Here is a 26,195-nt window from a genome sequence, read left to right on the forward strand (position 1 = left end):
GACAAGCATGTGTTTCAGTGCTTTGCTGGATCAAAGCCCCTACACTTTACACTCTGATGAGTTGAATTCTCAGTAATTATTTTGCCTTGCATGTTTTGGATTCATGATTTCTGCCTTACCAAACAATAGAGGTGTGGGAACTGACAATTAAGCAGGACTTTTTCCTTCTGTAAGACACTTTTTAAATGTTGGGTTTTTTGTTGTTGAAGTCGTGTTTTTGTTTGTTTGTTTGTTTGTTTGTCTCTTTCCCAGCACTGCTTATTCACACGAGAAGCCTGTGTGATATAGGAATTCATAAAGTCTGTTGGATTTAATTTTCTATCTATAAATACATTCTATTTAAAACTGAGTATTTAACTTGTCTATTATTCAAGATAAATGTTACACTTAGGAGACATAAAGAGGAAAGAAAACAAAATTTCTTTGATAAAATAAAATTCAGTGGAAAAAATATGGGAGCTGGAGAGAACCAAACATTCAGACATCAAGGAAAAGAACAAAAAAAAAAAAAAGATCATTCATATAACCAAAATATAATATAGGGTACTTAACTGGTGAAGTCTCAATTTGACAGGTATGCTTCCATTCAAAACACATAGTGTAATCTTCATTTCAGCTGTCTTTCCTTTTTCTTGTCATGAAATATGTTCCATTCAATTTACTAAATTTTAAATGAAAGGAGAACTCAGGGTTCCTACAGAATACCTTCACAAACTTCACCAAATGTTATGTTTAATGACATGGCTTAGTAAAGTATCTAGGATTATCTTGAATATTAAGTGCATTTTAGGTTGTTCAAATGTCTGTGGTCTTCTGGAGCAGGACCAATATGGTTTAAGCATTTCATGGATATATAAACATAGAAACTATTATCAAGAAAAGAGAGGGTAGGAACTCCAAATTTCACAAAAATTTTTGATGACCTTTTGTTTTTCTGTTTTCCTGCATTAAAAAAGTATTATGTTTAATCTCTCATGTACTTGAGGGATTCTATTAATACTGACAATGTGTTCTGGTTATCGGGAAATGGTTATCAGGAAAAACCCATCAAGAATGGAACTGTATGGCTGTCAGTACAGATTTTAAGAATGAATTGCAGTGGTTTCTTTTTATGACAAGCATTTATCTGTAGACTCTACTGAGAATATAATGAGTATAGAATGTCCTCACTTTATCTTTCCTGTGTTAAAGCATTCTGGTTTATCTGTAAACAGAGAGAAAATGTAAACCAGGCAAGTGGGGACAGCAGGGTTGGGAAATGAATACTTCGTTGTTGAAGAAAGGAGTTCAAATTTTGGTTAAGTTACAGACAAACCCAATTAAATCCTACTTGTCCCCAAATTACATATATTACTAAGGGAAAGTGCTGAAGTTAAACAACTGACTGGGAAAATTAATCTGTGAGGAAAAACTTGACTTGAGGTTATGTACCGGGACGTGAATCCTTGATTTAATAAATTTGCAAACAAGTAAATAAATGCATTCATCAGTATTATGACTGAAAATATGTTCACTCATGAGTGTCATCTGACATATAAGAAATAAAAGGTGCCCTTATCTTTCTGTGCACTTGAACAATTTTGAAAGTCCATTGTAGGAGGGAAAACCTCTTCCCTCACTGTGTCCCACAGTGAGCTCACTTGCTATATATCACTCATATTTTTCTGAATTAAGAAAATAGCATAATATTACAATTAGAATCAAATCTAGCATAGATATTTTCTTTTTTTCACCCTCTCTCCAGAACAAGTTTGATTTGGAATGAGGAGTCCAGGTTTAATAGACTCATTCATTTAATCATTTAATAGTTTTATGATAAGAAATGCATGTCTCTCTTCTCATAAAGAAAAAAAAAAAATGTTTTTGACCTGCTTCCCAGGGTGACTTTCCTTGGGCCAATTGCAAAGAATCAGAGCAGTGTGTATCTGCTCACATAACCCCTTCCCCCTCCAACCTTTCACACGAGGCGACTATCAAGCAAAGTCCCCACAAGATACCCCACAGCTAGAGATGAACGAGAGCTAGCAACAATAAAGCATTCACCCAAATGCTTAGCTAGGTCTGCAAGCTTAAAGCACAAGCAGCTGAGGAATTTGACAAAACAAGGTTTCACTGTAGAATAAACTGTACAGTTTTCACTCTCCCAGAAGATTTCCCAAATAACCCTAGTTTCACTGAGCCACCTGCCTGTGTCAAGGAAATTAATGAACTTCAAAAGTAAAAACAGCTCAAGATGAACAGTGACCCTGTTTTTCCAAACATCGGAAATGCCAGCACCACAGCAGTATGACTTCTTTTTCACCAAGTCATATGGGGAACTTTATTAAAGCCTGATTTCTAGACCTTACATGTCCAGCCACTGTACATTAATCTATTTGCTTGATTCACTTGCCAAGTTTGCAATAAGATTGTATGATATATGCCTTGAACCACAAGCTTGGATCCAAGAGAACTGTGCACCCTTTTAATACAGGGGTCAAAATATGTATCTCAAGAAATTGATTTTTTATAGGAACTTCAAATGAGTAGGGTTTTTTGTAATCCCTACTGAAAAACGCATCTAGTGAACAAAATCCTACAGAGAAATCCTGCACAGCTCATAGAAGTAATGAACATGTGAGACACAGATGTTGTGGCTCAGTTTGCCTTGAATTTTTAATCACGAAGCATGAGCAAGGGAGAAACAAGCACAGTAGACAAAGGATGAAGTCAGTATTGTGTCAAAGTGGGCATTCAAATCAGAGAATATTATTTCAAAGAATTCATAGCAGGCTGGCATTTTAGTGTTTGAAAACAAACAACAAAAAAAAAGCTCATAATTTTATGAAAATAATAATAATAACAAAAAAAAGTAATTCAGGAAACAAAAGTAATTTCTATCAGAGACACTAGCTTCTTTTGATTCAGTAGGAACTGAACTAAGTTCAGTCAAAGAATGATTTGCTTCAAAATCTGACATTGGGATTGTATATCTAATATCAATTATTTTTATTCATAACTTTGTTTCAAATTGATACAGCCATATCAGTGACATCCAGAACATGAACTCTCTGTAGGTGCTGTTTATGTAGTTTAGATAACTTCAGCCTCTGCAGCCCAGCTGGTCTTCTAATTACACTAAAGTATGCTTTGCACAAGCAGATCTGAAAACTTGGATTCTGCTAAATGATTAAGGAGGAAAAGAGATATTTACCAAAAGTTCTTACTTAACTAGGAAAAAAAAAATATTGTATACAGAAAGTAGTCCTTTGAATTATATACAGCATAAGATACATCAACCATATTTTTTTCAGAAGCAATTTTCCTGCCTTTTTGTGAGAAAAGATGTCAAGACAGTTATAGTTGTAAGGGCTGAAAAGTTACATTTTCTCCCATCCTAAAGTAGACTCCAGTTTGTTAATAGGTCTGCATGAAAAATCTGGAAGATAAGTATGAAAAGCTGGTACCAAAAAAAAATAAATGTGGCCCAATCAGCCATTTCAACAACTGTACATGGTAAACTACCACTTAACACCTCCAAAATGATTGGAAATCATTGATAAATGGGAAGTGTGGATAGACCCAAGGTATCACATCATATATGTAGTGAACCTGACATCACCTGAGGCTGTCAAGGTCACTAACACAACATAGGGGAACTCCATCCCCACCACAAGGAATGGGTCACACCGCAACCTTTATGCAAAAAATGAAGGCAAATACATGTGCCTGTGGGAAATGTAGGCTGGCCCACGTAATTCACTTCTGATAAAGGACTAGTTTAAAACCCCTGCTAGGTCTCACAGCAGGAAAAGATTTTTTAAAATCTTCAGCACATCTTCCCCCAACCCAGCCTCATGCCTGAGCAAGCTGGCCCCTGCCACGTGGAAGGAGCTAGCCAACATATCTCAGCACAGGGGTGCAGATGGATGATGTCACTCTGGCCTCATCCCCTGTAGCCCCTCCAGAGTCTGGCATCTGAGCAGGGAGCAGATATGGAGGAATGACCTCCATTCAGACTTCTGGAGAGCAGAAGACAATAACACCCACAATCGAAGTCCCAGCACCACTCTCCAGCAAAAGTCACGGTTAATGAGAGATCCATGGTTTGTAACACTTGCACTTCTGGAAACCTTCTGACAACTCTTGCTACTGAACCTCATTTATTTCTTCCGTTCTGTGAAATAAAAATGCTAATAAAAATATCAGAGTTCTCCAATTCATATCAAGCTCTATGTAGGGACTGGTAGATGTTCTGTTCAGTTTTTTTTATCACTGTCATTTATTCCACTTTAAACCCTGACTAGCCAAACAGTTCACAGTGAGAATTTTACAGTTTTCAATTCAAAGCAAGGAATTAGGGGCAGATTTTGATCTATAGTATTATATATTAAATAAAATAATAAAGCTTCTTTATAGCAACTACCAAGCATACCAATAAACCACAATTTACCAAGTCAATTACAAGCTATTTTCAAGCAGATACCTATACAATCATCTGGATAATATCAGCTAATATTAGAAGAACTATTAGCACTGTATTCATCTACTTGTTTTTCTAATTCTTAAGAAAATGACAATTAACATAGTAAAAAATCCTGGTAGCAAAACCACTAATTTCTTAAATTTGAATAGTACAGTTAACTTGAATGATGCTAAATAAAATTTTATTTCTCTAAAGTATCTCACAACAACTAATGACAAGCAGCAAAAATAGCATGCAGTTTACAGAATTCAATTAGATTTAAATCAGTTCAATTCAATACATGAGAAAACTCTTCACTGAGCTGACTTCAATCTATGCACAAGTAGAACATGTTTAAGACCTTTCCATAGGAAGGTGAGTTGAGAGGTGTAAGAGAATGTGTATGTGTGCATGTGCAGGTTAGTATAAATACAGATTTAAATACAGGGCCATGTAATCTATTGTATAAAAGCTTTTAATCTGTGCAAATCAGAATCACATTATTGCTGAGTGGTGAAATTACAAGCACATATCACCCCAAAGAAATTTCAGTAGAAACTTCATAGCCCAGTTCACATTCACAAATGTTGTGTAAGCCACATGGTGTTTGTTTGTTTGTGGTGTTTTTTTTTGTTTTGTTTTTTTTTGGTGGTGGTGGTGGTGGTATTTGTTTGTTTGTTTGTTTGTTTTGGGGGGGGGGAATCCAAAAGTCTTTTTTATAAATATTTTAGAGAGTTTTAAACATTTTATAAGAACTATTTTTATATCCTTCCAGCTCCTTCCTCTTTCTCTGATACTGTGAATTTCCCTACACAGATCTCAGTGCAAGAAAAAAACAAAAAAAAAAAAAACTAATAAAATACTTCTCTAAATGACTTAAAATTGACTTTCTGCATTCAAAGTCTAATGGATCAAATAACAGATACTCTGAAAAATTTTCAACAGTGGAAATATATGCTGTATATCTTAATGGAGAGACAAGAATCTTCTCTTTTCAGTGGTTCAGAGATCTTGTTTCATGACTATTTAAAAGTAACCTCTCTGAATTTAAATTGTGAGGATGGAATCTCCAGCATACATGGAATGGTAACTCTTTTTAGTCACTGGTGATTTTTTAAATGCACAAACATACACAACCATAAGCAACTAATGGAGTTTATTTGCTTTTTATGATTTCCTGTTTGAAATGTTGAAAATTCATGGGAATAACAGCAAAAGGCAAGTGAGATCATAGAACTGAATCCCAAATGCAATTTATCACTTAAATACAAAATGCAGTATATTCTTTTCACCACTACTTATATAATACATATAATACAGCTAAATATACAAGTGAATGTGCCACTCAATAACTATGCCTAAATGCTGCTTTTTTCTTCAGTTAACTTTTTTTTTTTTTTTTCCCAAACTTAAGGTTTTATTTTCTTTGAACAAATCTGCCTAGCTCTAGTACATATTTTCTATTGTTACTGTGGATGGCCATAAAACCTACAAACTCTTTGCTTATTGGTGTTTTTAACCATTGTAAAGTTCACAGTATAGAGGGTTCTATAGTGCTGAATAAATCATTCAAAAGTTTATGAGTATTCATTCTGATTTATAGATGAATAATAAGGATTATTCAATACGGATATTATATTAGATGAATAATAAGGAAAATAAAGGATTTAATAACCTTTGTGTTGCATTTGTTTTGCTGTGTTCCAAAGCTGATTTCAAGTTGGATCACAAATCAGCAAATCTGAATTATGTACTCATTCAGATTCGTATGGGTGGATTCTGTTAATCTTGACTTAGGGAATAAGAATGGTACCCAGGGACTGAAAAATCCTAACTTTCTATAGGTTCTGAGTGCCTGCATCTCATTTTGCAATCAGAGACTACATAGCATGTCGAATGTCAAGGGTTATGGAACCAACCTAAACCTTCACCCTACAAACTCTTATGGCTAGGCTTAACTTTACAACCACATGTAAAGGTTCCTTTGATTTTAACGGGACTAATCACAACAAGAATGTGAGTAAGTTTTTGCAGGATCAGGGTTAGGCAGACCGTGAATTGTATTTTAGGAATATTTACGGTGAATTGCTTGTGGGTGACATACAGAGCAAGAGTTTTTACCAGAAGAAATTTCTAGATAGCAAGCAAATTCAAAAACTTCACACGCATAAAGGGCAAAATTAGTGAATAATTTATTTCCCAAAATTATTCATGGATTTCTGCCATATGCCAACATCAGGAATCTATAACAGTAGCACTCCTGCTGAGCTATAGAGAAGCAAATTTCTGAACCTTGTGAAGCATTCTGAATCCTTTGAAAGAATTCCCAGATGTTTGTATGGAGTAATTTTGTTTCCTCCTTGAGGGCTCTCAGTTGTGGGAGCCTACAAGTTGTACGGAACACAAGCAATAACATTATATGTTATGAAACCAGTGAGATAGTCTTGCATACATTCATCTTTATGAACGTCTACATCTCCTCACTGATTCCAAATAAATGCATTCTCTGCTGTCTAAATACCTGATGCAAAAAGGGCTCTGGCGAAAAGCCAGCTGGCTTAAGCTGAGTCAATGTGAAATAGAGGTGACGCATGTTGGCAGACTGAAGCACTTTGAGGAATTGGCAGGAACTTTCACTGCCTCTTCAATTGATGGCATCTGTCCACCCATTGTCCAAGTGGCTTTGCAATCAGATGGACTGTAAAATTTCCAGGGATCATTTTGTTGTTCTTTGTTTGTATAGTGCTCAGAACACTGGGATCTCTGCACAAGGCATTCCTATAAAATACTGTGGTACAAATAATTAACTATACTAAGCACATAGACTTCCCAAGCATTTTTCTGTTCCCAGGTTCTCCATATCAGTAGTGGCATTCTTTTATCTGTGGCTGTGACAAGGCTTTAAGCACTTCCTTACCAAGATACAACACATACAGTCAATTGTGCCTTTGTAACTACATGACTAGGAGGACATAACCTTTGAACCTCGGCTGCAAACCTAAGCTTGATATTTTGCTTTCTAAAGTAAAGCCAACCTCGGTGACAACATTCAACACTTATTTTGTCCCTTACACTGCTAACCAGTTCCACTGTCAGGAAAGCTCAAAACATGTATTAGCATTCACAAATTCATTTCTAGTCTATGTCACAGGAATAAAGTGTGCTTTTTCTCAGTGTCCCATTCTGATACCTCAGGTAGTTTCAAAGATATATTTAGAAGGGAAAGACTGTCAGCAACAAACACTTTCTGGACAGATGGGTTAGTGTCAAAGCAATCTTCCATTAGGACCTAGGTAGGTCCATGGATAATCTCCATCAGAGTGCACGCAACATACAGATTTGTCCTAAATAAATCTTGTAATCACTAGATATTTGATGTACTGTTTTATTCTATGTCGTATGTTGGACTTCCTCTCACAAACTGTCACTGGTCTTTCCATGCAAGCCATGCTAGTATCTAGAAAACACAAACATTGAATATACTCTTTGTCAGAGACAGCCTTTTCCTCAAAAGCAAGTGAACAAAAAAGATTTATGCAGCGGGCTAAAATCTAAACATTTTCTTCAGAAAAAATATACATACTGATCTGAGATCAGAGTATCAAAAGTTTTGACTTCATCTTGTTCATTTTCCTTGTCAAGTGAGCTAAACTCACTGCTAGACACTTTCAGTCATTACTCAGAAGCCAAAACTGATGTCATTTCTGTATTATACATCTGCATTATAAATTACGCAAAACATTAGGAATTGGGAAGTCTTGTACTGGCTTAATATTTCATAAGCCCTAACCTCATAACTCTGCCTGGATTTCAGCAAGTCATGGTTTGATACAAAACACAAAATTACTAGGGTAGTTCATTATCAGTACAGGATATTTGCAAAGTTTCTGGGAACTGAAAATCCCACCAAACTCACTGAGAACTAAGTACTTATTCTGTTTCAAAACTGTAACATTTCTCCAAGTGACTACATGCAAGGAATAAGTGCCCAAACTTTGCTATCCCTTCTTGAAAATATAGCTGTAGATATCCATCTATTCAGAAATGAAAATATTTATTTCTCCCTATCTGCAGATTAAGCATGAGAGCTGTTTCTGCTGAATAATCAAGGAGGACTTGTATCCAAAAATGAAAACAAGACAGTGCAAGACATCCCTTTTACAGGGAACAACCTTACAAATCAATGGCATGTTTTCATTCAGTATATACTCTATCAGATGGAAAAGGAGAAGGCCCATACCATGCCTCTTAAAGGAAATAATATCTTATTATGTGACTCCTACTCACTGTCACGATAAGGTTCAGGTGTCATTTTTCATTATGATTACAGCTCTGGCAGACTAAAAGATTTTCACCTTTTCTGTTCAGTCATATGAGTTTTTTTCCTGCCATCTGTCAGATTGCAAAATGATAACTGCAGGCATTCTGGTAGAAAACACTGAATTTATACTACATCAATCTTCCCATCTTTGTGTGTTGTTTTTTCTACTCCTCACCCAAGAATTGCAATCCAGTTGCCCCTAGTTATTATGAGATACCTCTCCCATGTCTTCGCTGTACCAGAAATTATATCAAGATTTTGTTAATGCATTTCTTGAAGCTTAGTAGCTTTAGAAAGACAGTGTCAATGTTTGTTTAATGAGGGCAAGTATTTTAATCCCTTTCAGGTTCCAATGTGATCAAAGGTTCACTCTGGTTATGCTAGGATTTTATACAGAGCACGGACAATATCTCAGTATCTATAGTCATGTATTTACAAGCAGCTGCTTTAAAAGGGTCTGAGGTATTTTCATTGTAAATTACAGACTCCTTTTAAAAGGCAAGAACTATCTTGACTTGACTCAGATATATTTTCTGTGAGTCCTTTCTAAAAGAAACAAATCTGTTTAACATACACTGTTTACACTTTCAGATATTAAACTTGAATGGCTGCATTGAAATATTTTGTAAGAAAGTATTTCCCTCTTTGTCTCGTTGATTTTAGAAAAAGGAAAAAATAAAATAAAATAAAAATAGTTAATGTAATGTTAAGTAGAAAGAAAGGGCTCACAGCCCTTGATTCCAGAGCATCTCTGTTACCCCAGGGAGGGCTAAACACCGTGTGCTTTTAAGCACCTGATCACTGATCAACAGAAAGCTCTTGAAGTACAAAGCATTTATCCATGCAGCTTGGGTGTTTGACAACAGGAAGCAGGTCTGAGCAGTCTATATGAAGTGCAAGTTTAAGAAGAATGAAATTCAAGACTTCATCAGACTAAATTTGTTTCAGGAGGCCACTAGTCATTGCTCTTTCCCTTACCAGCCCACTATATCCACAGCGTAGGTAAAATTCTAAATACTTCTGTTAAATGAGATAAAGGAATATCTGAAAAAAAAAAAAGTTTTTCAAACAGGTGCTCTTATAACCTACTAGTATTTTTTAAACTTATTTCTGTGCTAAAAGTACTTCCGGGTAGAACAGCACAAGAAAGAAATGTTGCAGCATGATTTAATCCTAGCTAAATACTATCAACCACAGTACAGACAAAGCCAAATTGTATCTGACTGGAGAAAAGCACAACTGTTCATTTTCATGAACTGCTCAGGTAAAGTGTGAATTACACTATTTAATTTGAACTATCAAAGTATATTCAACTACTGATGTTGCTCATACATGCTCTCTCTACAGTCAATGGAAATTGGCATTTCCAGAAAGACATCATACAACCAAAAAAAGATACCAATGGGACATCAAGACATAATTCTATTATGATTGTATATATATATATATGAACTCATTGAATATTTTTATTTAAAAATCCCTAATATTCTAATTATAAAAATGACCATTTGCTTGATGGGGAAGATTGAGTGCTGTGTGGGTTTCTTTCCCCCTCTTTGGTGTGATGACTACAAAGATAAGATAGATTTCCCTACTCTGTTTGCTAAGTGTGGTTTGACTAGTAATGTATTCTGAGTTTCATCCAGGAGGGCTGTATACATCTGCTTGTTACAGGCTAATCTACTATGGCATTACCATGTCTGTCCAAACTTTCACTGTCTTGCAAGATAGCATTTCCTTTTAGGTAGAAAATTCACTGTTCTGATTTTTGTTAATGGGTGGGCTCCTTCCTATAAACATTTCAGAGATATCCATGCAACTGTGTGAAGGTAGAGGACTGCTAAATATAAGCAGAGATTTATAGTGGTTAGAAATTTCTCAGTAAAAGACAAATAAAATATTAACCCTCTTTAAATTAGCTCTAACCATGATTTATTTTTTTTCCAGATGTTTCAAATATACAGCTGTTGGGTGACAGCCCTCAGGGAAGCCAGTCAAACACAGGAGAACATTCTCTCTCTCTGGAGGGACCCCTGGAGGTGTCCTGCTCCAGGGTCTTTCTCATCTTCCACTGAAAGCAGGACCCAGTGGCACAGAGCAGCACAGCAGGCATGGCTGCTGCACTTAACAACGGATTTGGCTGAAAACAGAGGATAGCAACAAGTGAGGTGAGAGACAGAATTTATATTCTTTGGCATAGCCTCCAGCATTTTTTTTAATGCTGAGAAGCAAATTAAGTCAGTGTTTATCAGTCCTAATATAGCCCTTTAAAATAAACATTAAATTATAGGTTAATATTAAATACAGCAATGAATGAAATGCTATTGCTGAGCCAGTAGCATCACCTTTAATTAGCCAGGTTTTCTCTTTTGCTAGCTGTGACACAGCTGTGTCTTTCACTGGTACTTTACTAGTAGCTCAAATGTTTCCACTGTAATTTTTTTGGACAAACTCACACATAACTGGAAGCTAAGGCTGTTCTTTAGTTATGTGTTTGAGCTTTTTTTTTTTTTTTTTCTTCCAGATACTAGTATTTGTTTATTAATAATTTTTAGGTTGGGGGGAAGACATTCTTTCATTAAGAAATAAATACAAATTGAGGCAAGAATAAAGAAATGTGACTAACTGTTACCAGACCATTAGTAATTAAAGACAGGATGGGGAGATGGACAGAAGGGACTGTACAGGAAATAAATGTGATCTGCAGAGCCTTGAAAAATAACTCACAGGCCTTCTTTCCTCTCGAACAAAGCTGCCTACTGGGAGACTACAATATAATCATGTAGTCAGACAATAGGGTAATAATATTTAAGTTACTAAATCCAAAAGCCCAAAAAGACTGTTGTAGGTTAAAGAGACAGAATCCTCTGTGCTCTGCTGCTCTGAAGTTATTGCAGTGGTGTCAGCAAATACAGGACTAATTACAGCAGAACTCCCTCTTCACAAGGAGGTCTGACCAGTAGATACACACAGTCATTAAAAAGTCCTGCCTTAGCCCAATGTCCTCCCTAAGCTACCACTAGTCATTGCTAAATAATTCTTTGTGTTACAGCGTGGGTACCCTTACTCAGTCAGCACATGCAATACCAGTCTGTGCTTTGTACCCCTCATCCCATCTATCGGATGCCCTGGTGTTGTATGAACCTTACTGCTCTACAGTCACTCAGATCTCTTCTTTGACAACCGAATCTTTGCCTGGTGAGCATCCCCCACAGATGATGCTCAAGCTTCCAGCACAGGATAACTGTAATGGACTTTGATATGTGGAAAGGGTCTTTCACCGAGCTGTCACTGACCTAAATGAAGCCTCTGGTAGAGGAAAGATATCTGGCCACTCCAGATAGCTTAGGCTATCTTGAGATGCAGGAAGAAGTTGGGCTTCCTCCTACAGCCTCATACCTTAGAAGACATGGCTACTGCTTTGGAAAGGGAAGTAAGCATTCCCCAGCATTATGGGAGCAAGGCTGGCCCTACAGCACCCCTCAGCATCTCAAAGTTAAGCATCACCTCTCCCACCCTTGCTGCAGGAGGAGCCAGGCTCCAGGCAGACCTTCATCCATGTGCTTACTCAGTTCTGCCATCACTGCTGTGGAGGTTTGCACCAGCTTTGCATTAACAATTCCTGATCACAGTTATAGCATTTAACTAAGCAGGTCTTAGTATAGAGCGTTTTGGGCAAGTATCTCTTAGTAAACAAAGCTGTAAAGGGCTCAGCATGATAGCTACAGACTCAGCCAAATCAGCCAGAAACTTCAAATATTTTTTTAACTCGTGGACTTCAGACTAGGCAACCCAAAGCTTAAATATCTGATAACAGAAGGGGATATTTTAAATATTAGCTCATCCAGCCAAAAAGATGTTTACTTCATAAAAATATAATCCATTTAAATCTCAGCTCAGTGGAGAAAGTTACATACCAATTGACCTAACAATTTGAAGCTCATGGGAAGGAAGGCATATAATCCATGTTATAATCAGAAAAACTCAATTATTTAATCAATACTTTTAAAAACAAGCAAATTTTTAATAATTTAAGCATCTAAGAATGTGTGGTAAGATAAGACTATTTTCTACTCGGTACCAGCACTAGACTCCATAGAGGAAACAAAGAACAATATGAAACTACAGTAAGCAAGATCAGGTAGACCAGCAGTGGGACCTCAATATTTTGGCCAGGAATCAGTCTGGTACTTTTCAAAATCTGAGGTGCTCAGGTCAGAGGCAGAGTAACTGTAACAGTATAGTGAAACATACCTCAAAAGGAAAAGCAATTTAAGCCTCTATCACTTTCTTTTTTTAAAAGGATGTCTTTGAAGTAAGTCACGTTATATGATAGCTGTTTGGCTGCGGGTCTTGCATTATCGTGGTTTGAGCATTTCTGATTAATTCTCTTTAACTTTGGAAAAAGAAGACGCAGAGCCAACAACCAAAAGCAAACTGTAATTATCCACACACAATTCACCCATAATTTAAATCATGAGTTTTGCTCCACAAAGTATAAACTGTTCAGCGTCAGTGCTGAATATCCCATTGGAACAGTAAATAAAGCCATTACAATAAGGAGAAAATTGAGCAGTTAGAAAAACTGCCTTTCTCTTAACAAACACATGGATGTGAAATAAATGATATGAGTTAAATAGCTTTCATGCATGATTTTTGGGAGCAAATGTTTAAATGCAAAAATTAAACTAAGTTTATGAAGATCCATAGGACAAAACAATAGCTGTGAACTGAGTCAGTAGTAGACTGTGAAACCAGAAAAAAAAAAGAAAGAAAAAAAAAAAAAAAACTGAATTCAACAAAACTGTATTTACCCAAGAGTTCTAAGGGATTTTTCTTGTTCATAAGTAAATTGACTGACTGTACAAGAGACATACATCAAGACATTTTAATTAAGTAAAATCTTAAAATTCATAGCACGCCTTAAACCACAGACCGACAGAGTACAAACACAGTGATCAGCAGACCTTAGGCACTGGATGTAAAGCAGTTTTTTGGTTTGGTGTTGCAAGGAGGAAGGGCAGTGATCCATACTTTGTCCAATTTGAGAATTCAAAATCTGGCTCACAATGCAAGCAAAGATGACAATTTTGTTAATTTGGACACTTATTTTGCCACTGAATAAACCTCAACTACTAAAAACAGAAACCTTTCAGATACTTCTTAGTGATATCAAAACCCCAAAATCCTACAGAAATGCTGTAGGATCAAAAAAATTAATGTGAAACATCTGAAGCGAGGCTTTTTGGAGAGCTACAAAATTACCAGGAAAGAAAAAATAAGAGTGAAATGCTAATCTTATTTCACCAGTAGAAATCTACTGGAACTTCAATGCAACTGATGCTTTTTGCTGGATTCTAGCTGGGTTAATTGAGAACAGCATCTCAGGAAAAGAAAATATGTAGAAGTAAAGATTTATTTATTTATTTTTTAATAAAAAATGACATTTTCAGGACTCTTAGTATATGGACTTACTGAGTCTGCACATTCATCCAAGTCAGTAGATTGTAGTAGATTGTATTACAGTTGCAGTGTATATAGCACTGTCATTTCCAATCTACAGTTTGCCCTCCCAGATTATCCTTTTGTATAGAGAGGAAGTATCACAACTATAGGAACTTTAAAAAACATACTGCAGTAAAGAAAACAAGAAATTTAAACAAACCAAAATGAAAGATAAACAAAATTAATGGTCTGACATAAAGCCACAAAACCATAGAAACCCAGTTAAGACTGAAAATCCAGCTTGACATTGTGTCCCTCTCTCATGCTAGTGTGTCTTCCAGTCATTTGGGTTTCTTTATTTTTGGTTCACAAAAGATAATGGTATTTCAAATTAAAGAATGTTGTGGTTGCAAAATCACATTTCCCATAATACTTTTCAATTTTTTTCACTTATATTTCTAATGTCAGGTCTTGGTAACAAGAATAATTCCCAGGTTAACAATACACTATAACTATACTAAGGGTTATCCAAATTATAACTATATATCCTTATATAACTATATAAGGATTGTCCAAAGTTTCTCTGGCCCTCACACACAGTGGAGTTTAAAATAGATCTTTCTTACATTTGATGCATACTTTTCTAATAAGAAAAATATTTGCCCTTGAGGCAAATTAGCTGAATGGTCTGTCACGCTCCCTTTACACTATCATGTCTTACTCCCTTGCATAGACAAATCCCTTTCTTCCACGTGCTTAAAACAGAGGCAAGACTAGCTTTATGAACACATAAGTTACCCATTGTCTAAGGCAGTGGTCTCCAAAATGCTGTGTGCACTCCCCAGGGGCTTTGCAAAAGAATCAATTGGGGTGCAGGAAAAAAAAAATACCACTAATAAATATATTTTTTTAATTGAAATTTTGTTTATGTCATTTTAATCTCATCCTTCTCTGATTTCTATTTTTGTGTATGTTTTTGTGTATATTTAATAATGTATTTAAATTTGGAGAACACTGATTTAAGGTCCCTCTAGGAGGGCTAGCAGGTATGAGAACTTCACTTCTTACAACCTAAGTGACCTCACAAGTCTCTCTGTGGTCAGGAGCTGCCTTCTGCAAAGACTGGTCATGGTCAGGAGCCATCATCTTCTTAGCCTACACCACCCTGAGACAGAGCAGAGTCATACCTTACTTATATGAATGGGCTCCAAAACTAGAGATTTCCCTCCTGGGTACAGAAACATTCATATGCCTACATGTTGTCTGTGGCACTCAGTGAAGAAAACACTGAAATATGTTACCTAGAATACACTTTAAGTGATATGAGTTTAAATGCTTGACTTCAATTCCCTCTGCCTAATTTTGTTGTGTACCTTGCTAATTTGAGGCAGACCTTAGTTTGGAAGACCCAATCTACAGGGAAGTCATCTGCTCAACACGATTCAAGAATTTCAAAGTTTGATAGAATGACTAGATTAAGAAATGCGTTACTTTTATGTTGTACATATTATTAAGAATTTAGAAATAAATAGTAATATAAAATGTAACTCCCAACATATGGAATCCCCTAGTGTTCCCTAGGAGAGACCACCCAATGCACATGGGAAAGTCTTCTCACAGATAGTTTTACATTAAATTTGCATAAGAATTTTCCTTATTTTTTGGCAATATCCCACATCTTCTCTCCAACAAATACAATACATGTTACTAAATTAAGCAGAGAAATTAAATAAACACCAGATGACCTGAAGTACAATTTTAAATTATTTAGAATTTTTTGCTCAGAAAAATCCATCAGCTTCACTAAACTGATGTTTTCCTGAGATTATTCTCACCTATTAAAATTACAGAATATATATAACTCTTTCACCCAGACAGTATAGATTCAGTTCTAAAAAGTGATATTTCCCCAGCTTGGCAGAATTTGACCTACTACTACTTACGAGTTCATAAAAACACAGCAGCACCTACATCTTACTCCATCATCCTATAGACTTAGCTTTAACTAGCCTTCATAGTATATCCTTTTAAATGCTCTCAAACAGCTTCTGCAGAAAACTGATTTTCGGTTTAACACACCAGTCATTCAAAAGTCTGAAATAAAGCATTAAAGATTACAGATGAATATGTCAGCTCATCACATATCACAATATGTCAGGCTCATCACAGCTCATTCCATTTTACTGTATACCACAGTGGAGAACAAAAGGTCAAAATAGGAACATTTGAAAACACTGTGAGAAAAGTAAAAAAACTTGTCCAGTGTGAGACTTTCACTATACTCCTTTCTGAGTTCATTTTCATTATCTAAGAATAACTAGTTTCTAAACAGAACTAAAACCACAAGTAACGTCAGCTTTATCAGAAAGAATCAGAAAGATTCTTTGGCTTTAAAATAAATAAATAAATAAATAAAATAGGAAAAAAAAAATAGAAGACTAGAAATCTTATGGGAAGAATTATTATTATTCAACTTCCAGCCCAATCTAACAGATACAGGTGGCTTGGATCATTCTTAAAAAAACATTAGATTAGCCTTCAAGGTTAGATGTTTTATATTAAATTGCTCTCAGGATGTGAGGATATACTCACAACTCAGTTTAAATCAGTGGGAATTTTGCCATAAACTCCAATGGGCCATTACATTCTACAATTTTGCCTTAACAAGGTATCAGTGTTTGCAAAAAACTGCACTGTGTTTTATTTGCAAATTATTGCTAAAAATATTTGGCTTAACATGTAGTAGGTTCAAGTTTTCAGGTGGTATAAATTAGTGTAACTGCAGAACTATGCCAATTTAATCCACTTGAGGATGTATCATTGTATCTTATCCTATTTAAGATCATTCAGACTAATAAAGTAATTATTTCAAAATCTTTCTAGTTTTACACAGCAAGCAGTCACAGTGGTTTTACCCAGGGCTACTACATTTTTGTGGGTATAAGCTGCAAATCAAACAAACCCATCCTTTCAAAAATGTATTATTCCTTGAAAGTCAGCACACGGTTAACCTACATATTTTATTCAGTCCTGGCACCACTCAACAATTAGATGCTGTACTTAAATGTAGACAACACAAATGAAAACATGCCTTTGCAACACTGCTTAAAGTAAAGAAACTTTGAGCAACAGTGGTTCATTCCTATTAAAAAGTAGAATTGCCTCAACCATTTGTATGATTTTACCTGTTACTTGTTAACAACTAGCTATATTTGTGCAAGATCCTCCTTCCACATCCTCTTTTCAAAATAACTATCTAAGGTAAACTCAATTCATTTTTCTTAATGTAGTGTTTGCATTTTATGCTGATAAGAGAGAAATTTGTCAAGTGAGTGATGACATCTTGAGTATTTAATAGACTAGCTGAGAGAGGGAAAAGAGAAAACCTTAAGAGAGCGAAAGAACAATAAACACATCTAACACAGCTTCAACTGTGAAGCAAGCTCCTCCTTCCATTACTTCTATAGGTACGTACTTTTTGCTGCTGCAGTGTAGAAGAAGGTTTTTCTAGATAGCTCCTAACTATTTAGGAAATGTTAAGAAATTTTGGTATTTGCTTTATTTTAAACTAATATAAAGCATTTGGAAGCCAAAGGTTATTCGAGGGTAAGCAAACTAAAAACTAAAAAAAAAAAAAATTTGCAATAAAATCACTTTGGCGATAAAATCAGTATCATGGATAAAATTTATGATAGCTATTAGCTCACACTGCTGCAAAGGTTTGTTGGACTAAAGATCACATAGTGCAAAATACTGGAAGTGAAAAGAGATAATCAAAAGACCATTGCCTAACTTAACAAAAATGGAATGATCAGGAAAGAGCTTACAGCATGGAAAGTTCTTGTTAATTGCTTCCTCAGTAAAGCATCCTGACTCGGGATAAATCTTTATTACTGTACTGCTTAAAAGCACTATTGGTTTGGATAAGAAGTAGGTGTTTCAAAACACCTACTCATCTTCACCTTCCCATCCTGCTTCTGAGAATCAAATAAAATCAAATGCTTTTTCAGGTGTTTTTTTTTTAAAGGTAAACGTGACCAACAAGTCATGTCTTTTACAGAACTAAGTGCCAAACTTGTTTCTTGAGTTTTCACTCTGTTATACACTCTTCTGAGTCTATGTTCTTTTCACACAGAAAAAGGCACACGTTAAATCAAGTAATTATACTAGCCTATAACTATACAAGTGCCGTTTTGACAGAAATTGTTGGAGGTTACTACAGTACGTAGGAAGAACAGGCCTGATCTTATTTCCACAGAAATTAGTGGTCAGCTTTGCATTGGGTTTCATGGAGTTAGGACTGTAAAATATATCCCAAATTATCCCTGAAATACCTGCTAACTTCTCTGATGTTACAACAGCAGTAAGTAATTTCAGTAAGCAAGTACTGGCTGATGAAATGGTGAATAAAGATCATCAATCTGACTGTCAACAGAGGTATATTTACCATTAGATTTCACACATCTGAGGATTTATGTGGTACACATGGCTCTTGCTGAACTCTGTGAAGAGCTAAACAGCACAACTGCATGTCAAGCATGTTCAGGCTCTTATTTGCAAATGAAAAGAAATTGAGACAGTTTGGAAAGATCTGTGAAATTCATACTCCCAAGTCAATTTTTAGGGCAAAGCAGCTTTTCATCTCTTTGCGTGTATATTCAGTATTTTAAGCAATAAGAGACAATGCAGAGCAAGTATCTCAGCCATGCCCCTCTCCTTCCCATTGTCTCTCTCATAAACTGATCAAGAGCTACCTAAAACCTAACCAGAGTTTCTGCCCCATTACTAGTCCTTTAGAAGACTTGCCTCACTGCTCTAATCATTGGAAAACACTTTGCAATTTCCAAGTGACATACGTTCAGTGTAGTTTGTACCTATTTGTTCTTGTGCAAAGTTGTCACTGAGGAAAACAGCTCTGTTTGTCTTCTTCATGGTCTCAGAGGAACAACAGCACCTCTAGACCTTGCCTTGTTTATCTAAACAAAGCAAAGGCTTTGTTCTAGATGAAATCCAGAAAATCCCACAGTTTTAGATAAAATCCAGAAAATAATAGGTGTGTCTAAAATTGCATGAGTGTTTCCTTGTCTATCTTGACAGTCCAGTTCCTGTCTGTATGTCCCATCATACCTAGATAGCTATGTTTATGGGTCATGCTTGGCATTTTTTAATTGATAGCAATAGGATGACTTATGGCTAATGCTATGAGTGACTTATTTCTGCATAGAACACTACATATAACTATATATGGTATAATAACACATCTTTCACGTTTCTTACTTCTATTCATATTACCCCTTGTAATTACATTTGTTTCATGACAGAAAACGTTAACGTCTGCTTCATTCAAGATGAGTTTCAACACTAGTGGACATGATCAGTTCAAAATTATTGCCTATACATTCCTTTGGGTGGCTAAACTAAAATATTTCTCATGACACATAAAATCTGCTGAAATCATTTGCTTGTTTCTGATTCTTTACAATAGCTGACAGTGAGTCATAATTTTCTCATTACATGCAATATCACTAAAACATACTAAACCTCATTGGCCTTAAAAGACCAATTCAAAAAAGAATCAAATCTACTGACTTCTATATAGCTCAGCTACCCAGAAATAAGGTGTCTCACAGTCATAAAAAGTCAGAAAAAAAAAAATCTCATCAATAAATAGTGTTCCTACAACAGAGAATAATAATAATTATTTTTCCTGAGGTAAATTGAAGGGTTAGCTCTTCAAAAACTGTAAGTAGATACATATTTTACATAGATCTGAAGATAAAGGTCGATTTCTGAAGGATTTTGCTGACTTTTCTGGTATGAAAACAGTAAGAAATAATGTGAGTAGCTGTGACTGCCTTTTAAACACTAAACTAAAAAAAAAAAAAAAGTTTCTTACTTTCTCTGACAATATCCTAAGACCATACCATTCCAAAGCCAAAACCTTCAGTCAGTGGCAATTCAATTTAGCAATATCTAAAAGATAAACTGTTTAGATACAAGGTAAGGAATTGCTTTATAAGTTACTGCAGTGGCAAAACAAAACACTGGAATGCATGAAATCAAATATATCTATTTCACTGACCTTGAAGCTGGCGTCCTTTGTACAAATCCTTCGTTTTGGTTGGGTTAGCTCTGGCACTGTTATCACACTTAGGTTGTTCATACCTAAAGAAGAAACAGGGAGAGAATAAAAACCAGCCATAGTTAACTTAGAACTAATTTATTTCCAATTTTGTAGTTCAAATTAAACTTTTTTCCTCCTTTTTTCAGAGAAGAAACTGATTTCTTATTCAGAAGAGGCAATGCAGATTTATCTGCCTGTTTTCCACTTCCCTCAAGGAAGCCAGAACATGTTTATTTTCCTATGGTTGATACCAAACTGAGTAATTATTATCTATTCCAAAGTCCGTTTTACAGGGAGAAAAACTGAGGAAGAAGAAAACTATGGGGGATTGCCATAAAATAATATATAATAAAAATATAATAATAGTAAAGATGAGTCTCCTCCCACGTGCAAGATCAAAAAGCTATAAGCAGCATAATAAATTTTGGCATCTGACTCACTATTCATTCTGTAAATGTAAAACACCACAAAAGCAACTTCACAGCAAGGCAGGTACTGTAGTTAGTTAATACTGCAGCACTAAGTGCATTTACCACTGTATCCTCTCCAAAGCGAATGTTAGTTTAAGGGCTAACTGTGAACAGCTAACATTTCAAACAAGTGGAAAAAACTGATAGGGATTCTGGAAGGATGTGAATTGGGCTAAAATAGCTTGAAATTGGTTGTGGAAAAGACTGATTCTTCACCTGCTACATGAGTATGCTGGTTCCTCTCTTCTTCACATTATGTTTACTTAAAGCTAAATTGTTAGCCTGTAACAAGAAACCCTATATTTGTTGTTTCAAAAAATATTTAGTATCAACATCACTTGCAATTTCATTCTTGCAAGACTGAAGGCATAGGAGCATTTACTGCTGAGTTTTTCTGTTTCTTACAATCCCACTATTATTGCATGGTAGTTCTTCACTCAGTTTAACACAATCTGAGATGTTATTTTCTCATTCTTCTCAGTAACTTGAAGGTGCAGAATTTAATGTACAGCATTTTAGAGAAATTTCAGGCCTAAGTTAATATGACTTGTGTCCATATATATGCATGTGCACATACATACCTATTAATTCAATCTAGGTTCTTTCATACCTTATGTAACTGGTCATCTTTCTTTGAAATGCTCCCATTCTAGATTCCCCAAAATCATATTTACTGAGAGGCATACTAAAATGTCTAATCAAAATATACTAATGTGATTTTTTTAACAATATATTGTTTTTTAAAGTGTTAGACTGTGGTTATGTCTTGGGGTTAGACCAGACTGCCCCTAAAAACAACACGGAAGTGTTCAGATTTTAATTACCAGTCAGGATGAAAACTTATCTTTTTTTTTCCTTTGAGTGCTTAATTTTTTTTCCCACTTGATGAAACTGCCCACAGCTCCATCTAATTTTGGCTGCTGCAAGAAGGTATGGTGTTGTTTCACAAACATGAGAGAGCCACAGACACTTTCCTTTCCATAGAGAACGGTGGAAATAGAAGCTGCTTTGATAGCATGGTTGGGATTTAGATACCTGATGGATGACCACTTCAATCAGACAAGAAAAGAGTGAAAGGGAAATCTCTGAGCAATACTCACTAATGCAGTATCTGGCAACCAGCCTGGTCCCTGATTAATCTGATACCTAACTCTGCATTCCCCTTGTCCTCTTCCGTTGTTACTGCTCCATGCCTACGCTTTATTTCATTTGCCCCATCTTCTACTCTTTCAGTTTCTATTTTTTTAGATACAGATGTAGCTCACCATATATAAAATAAATCTATTAAATCACAATACCTGCTAAAGTGCAGTAACGTAAAAAGTATGCTTTTAGTTCTTTGAAGCAACTGAAGAAAGACAAAGTGAATCATCAGAAATTTGCCATGCAGACACAGACACACTAAGAACTGATAAGAAAAACACACTTGACTCAGTTTTCATTGGGAAAGAGTGGGAAAGAGATTGTGTATCAGAATGGAGCACTGTCAGGTAAAAATAATGTAGTCAAGACATACGAAGTTCCTCTTTAGAATTTTAAAAGGCAAAAACTCCCAAGCACCAAATATGTATCTAGAGTTAGCAAGGGCTTATGACAGCTGCTTTATACCTCTGACCAGTCTGCTTGGAAGCACTGAGAGTTACTGAGGCATGCATAATAGCAGACAATCAAGCAGACAATTCCACAGTGTGGGCAACCTTATAAAGTAGCTGATTTGCTTTTTTTTTTTTTTTTTTTTTTTTGAGTCTAGAGAATCTTGTGCAAGTGGATTGACAATTATTTTGCCTATGATCCTAGTTGCTCAAAAGTCACAGGCAAGAGCAGAGACTCAGGGCCCTGTTGAGGCTCTTATGTCCAGAAAGTATTTGGAGCAAGCTGGTAGAGATCCTACTAGTAAGATTTTCAGGAAAACAGTTGTTTGTATCCTGCATGTATTCCTTTTAGTCAAATGAATATTCCCTCTAGACATTCATAAAATCCAGCTTTATACCATATCATCACATATTTCTTTTATGTTTCGCTGTTTTACACGTCCTAGAATGGTTCTTCATTCACATATCTTTATTTTAACTCTAGAATTATTATTTTTCTCTGGAATATCTTCACTGACAAGTGATTTATCTTTGCCTCAGATCACAGGGCATTAGAAGGTCAATGAATATTAATAACTTCCCTTCATTTTGTGGGTCTAATTTAACAGGACTACTTATTATTGTGGTATTCATAGCCTGATTATATGACAAATTTCATCCTCATGAATGTTTTCAAAACAAACAACATGCAAAATGCTAAGCTGTTCTGGCAAGAGTTTCCATGATATGTGCATTCTTTCATTGTTGTCCCCTAGTGATTCAATCCAGATTTGCAGAACAAAGATTCCAAGATGCAATGCATCCATCTTTCTGCCATGAGTACTATCAGATCCTGCTGTAGAGTTTTAATAGCTACTCATCTAATTTATTTTTTTGCAATGGGAAGCTGGAAGATAGCATACACCACTTTGCCCCTGAGACATTAAACTCGGAAAGACTCACATGTTCATCTTTTCTATGAATTAAAGAAAAGATAACTGCTTCTTTTTCATCATATTCTGATCTCTATCTCCCCTTGCTAGGGGAGAAAGTTTAATTTTATCAATACGGATATACTGAAAGGAACTTTTAACTAAAAAATAATTAATGGGATTCCAGCCCACATAAATCTTGCCTAGAAATGAGATCTAGACACTCCTCTTAAACTCCAGACAGGAATCCCACCTGCTTGTTTACTAGGACTGTAGATGACAAAATTTACCATGCATTCTTTTAGTATAAAACTCATAAAATTAAGCACTCTAGTTACCCATATAATTCAGCACTTCTACTCAGAACTTCATAAACTCTCCATTGAGGACTCCCCATAAATCTGGCAAAGCTGAACATACTAGAAATTATCAAGGCCAAATCATCTGATATTTTCAGTATAAGCCATGAGGCAAAAAGAATTGTGCCTAAATCATGAGATTGAATCCAACTTGCCAGTGTTCTAACTTTGAAGATAGGCAGCACAGTGAAAGAATCTCTGCCACCTCTTCTCCCTCATCTGAGATACTGTGTAGTTCCAGAATCATAGAATATCCAAGTTGGAAGGGACCCACAGGGATCATCAAGTATGCATCCAGCAAGGCAAGTGAGGTGACCTTTCCCCTCCACTCATCGTTGGTGAACCACATCTGGAGTGCTGGATCCAGATCTGGGACAGCCAGACAAGAGAGACAGACATACTGGCATGAGTCCAGGAAAGGACAATTAAAATGATTGAGACTGGAGCATTTTACACAAGAAGGAGAGTGGAGAGTCTGAGTGAGCCTGTTCAGAGACTGTTCAATCTGGAGAAGAGAAGGCTCCGGGAAGTTATACCAATGTGTATCAATATTTGATGTGGGGAAAAGAAAGAAGCCTGAATCAGACTCTCCACAATGATCTCCAGTGAAAGGACAAGATGAAATGGACACTCCTAAGAACTGCAGAAGTCCTTTTACTTCACCAGCAAAAACGGATGCTCAACTCAACTTAGAGAATGAGAACTAAGGCTCCAAAAAATGATTTAAATTATAGTTCAAAGAAGGATCACTGAAAACAAGGAACAGTAAACAAATGTAGGAGTGGAGAACAGAGGAAGAATAGAAATGAACCTCTGTAATCTCTGTACTTATCTTAGGTTTTCTAGACCAATTTTATAATATTTAATTTTGACAATTTACGGATCTCAGCTTGCCAGAAACAGTAGATTACTGGTAACTATTCCATGCTCATTTAATCTAGTACTGTAATTGGTATAGACTATGGTGTAAACAGGTATCAGTAAGTAAATCAGCACTTGAAGAATATGTGAAAGCTCCTTCCCAAGAATATAATAAATTGCAGCAAGTGGCTTATGATAGTTTTCATAAATATTAGGCAAATGATCAAAAATGATTTTTACTTAAGATTGAAAAGATTTGTAATTGCATCAAGATACCCATACTGCCCACCAACTTTGTATGAGCTTCTATAACATTACTACAAGGGCCAAACCTCAATAACCAGCCTAAATAACATCCTTTGGAATCTGATATTTGCCTTGCCTACATCTTCTCTATGTGGCTCACAATGCTTTACCATGCATCCGGCTCAGCCGACATGACTGAACTCCAAGTTTCTATTAATAACACACTAAAACGATACTTCCTCTCTATGGGTTCCCAGGCAATTGTTCCATCAAAGCAAGTCATATGAAATAGTTGAGGAGGTTGCTGGAAAAATAACTGAACATTTCTGAGGCTGGATGTGGTTTCTGTCATAGACCATCTTACTTGGTTCTTCCATGTTCAGGATAAGGGGTGTGAGGTTTCCTCTGGGATGATTCATTATCTGCTTCAAGCCTTGGCTTCCCAGCATAAAATAGCAAGAATGGAAAGTAAAAATATAAAATAAAGGATCTGGGGAGCATACTGCCCATGGCATTGCAGTGTATCAGTCTTTGGCCATCTGGACTTATGGCCAATGGATCTTAGAATTATTTCACTTCAATCTTTATAGTGGAATAAATCTACATGATATCATTCAATTAGCAGTAGGAAACTACATATTACTACATGCACATTAAGGCATCTACTCACTGCAGGTTTGAGCACTGAACATGCATTCCCTTACCTTGTTGATGTACCAGGGATGGGACGTCCTGTATCCACGAGAACACACCAGCAGTAGCCTGTAGAAGGATGGCACTGCACTGGTTTGTAAAGGCCACCCTGAGCACACTCTGGAATGAACACATTGTCTTTCTGGGGTTGTTTAGCTTCCTCTAGAGCTGACTGAAGTTCTTGATCACATGATGATGCTTTTGGAATGAAAAGAAAAAATACTAAACAAGCCATGTGGAAAAGACCTACTGGAAATATTGAACAATTTTTTAGTTTTTATAACTTTATTTGATTTATATAAGGAATGTATTTGAAGAGGCTTGAGATAGCCCAAGTTGGTTTATGCTGTATACTTTTAGGACTTTTAGTTTCCTTTTCATACACCTGCTACATAATACAGTCATAAGACTATCCTGACACCCCAACTCCTACACTAGATATAATCTGTAAATAGCCGAGTACTTTCTCTGCCATCTTAAAAAATTCTCCCCCACTCCACACTTCCTAAACTACTGATTCTTTTCAGAGGGAACAGTAGAAACCCAACTTCTTAGGATTCCTTATAATTCATATAAATGTTTATTTTCTTTATATTTTGGAAAAACATATTAGTATGGTGAAAATTCTTCCACTTCCTTTCCTGGTATTTCTGGTATTGATGATATATAATTTGCTCTGGAGGCTTAACACCCCAAAGAAAAAGTAATACATTTTTATCTCTGCCCTAC

The 26,195-nt window shown here is 35.9% G+C and overlaps 1 protein-coding gene across 2 annotated transcripts in view; it reads right to left on the reverse strand.

The window, feature by feature from the left end:
• SMOC2 (SPARC related modular calcium binding 2) overlaps positions 1–26,195 on the reverse strand; it is a 145,336-nt gene that overhangs the window by 17,860 nt on the left and 101,281 nt on the right. For both annotated transcript variants that reach the window (XM_084283354.1, XM_084283353.1), the window contains exons 8-9: positions 25,478–25,664; positions 20,293–20,375 (exon numbers count right to left, since the gene is read on the reverse strand). In XM_084283354.1, coding sequence (XP_084139480.1) covers positions 20,293–20,375; positions 25,478–25,664 — 270 coding nt within the window. The remainder of the gene's footprint in view (positions 1–20,292; positions 20,376–25,477; positions 25,665–26,195) is intronic.

The sequence above is a fragment of the Netta rufina genome (assembly GCF_964035555.1).
Source record: "Netta rufina genome assembly, chromosome: 3".
Lineage (NCBI taxonomy): Eukaryota > Metazoa > Chordata > Aves > Anseriformes > Anatidae > Netta > Netta rufina.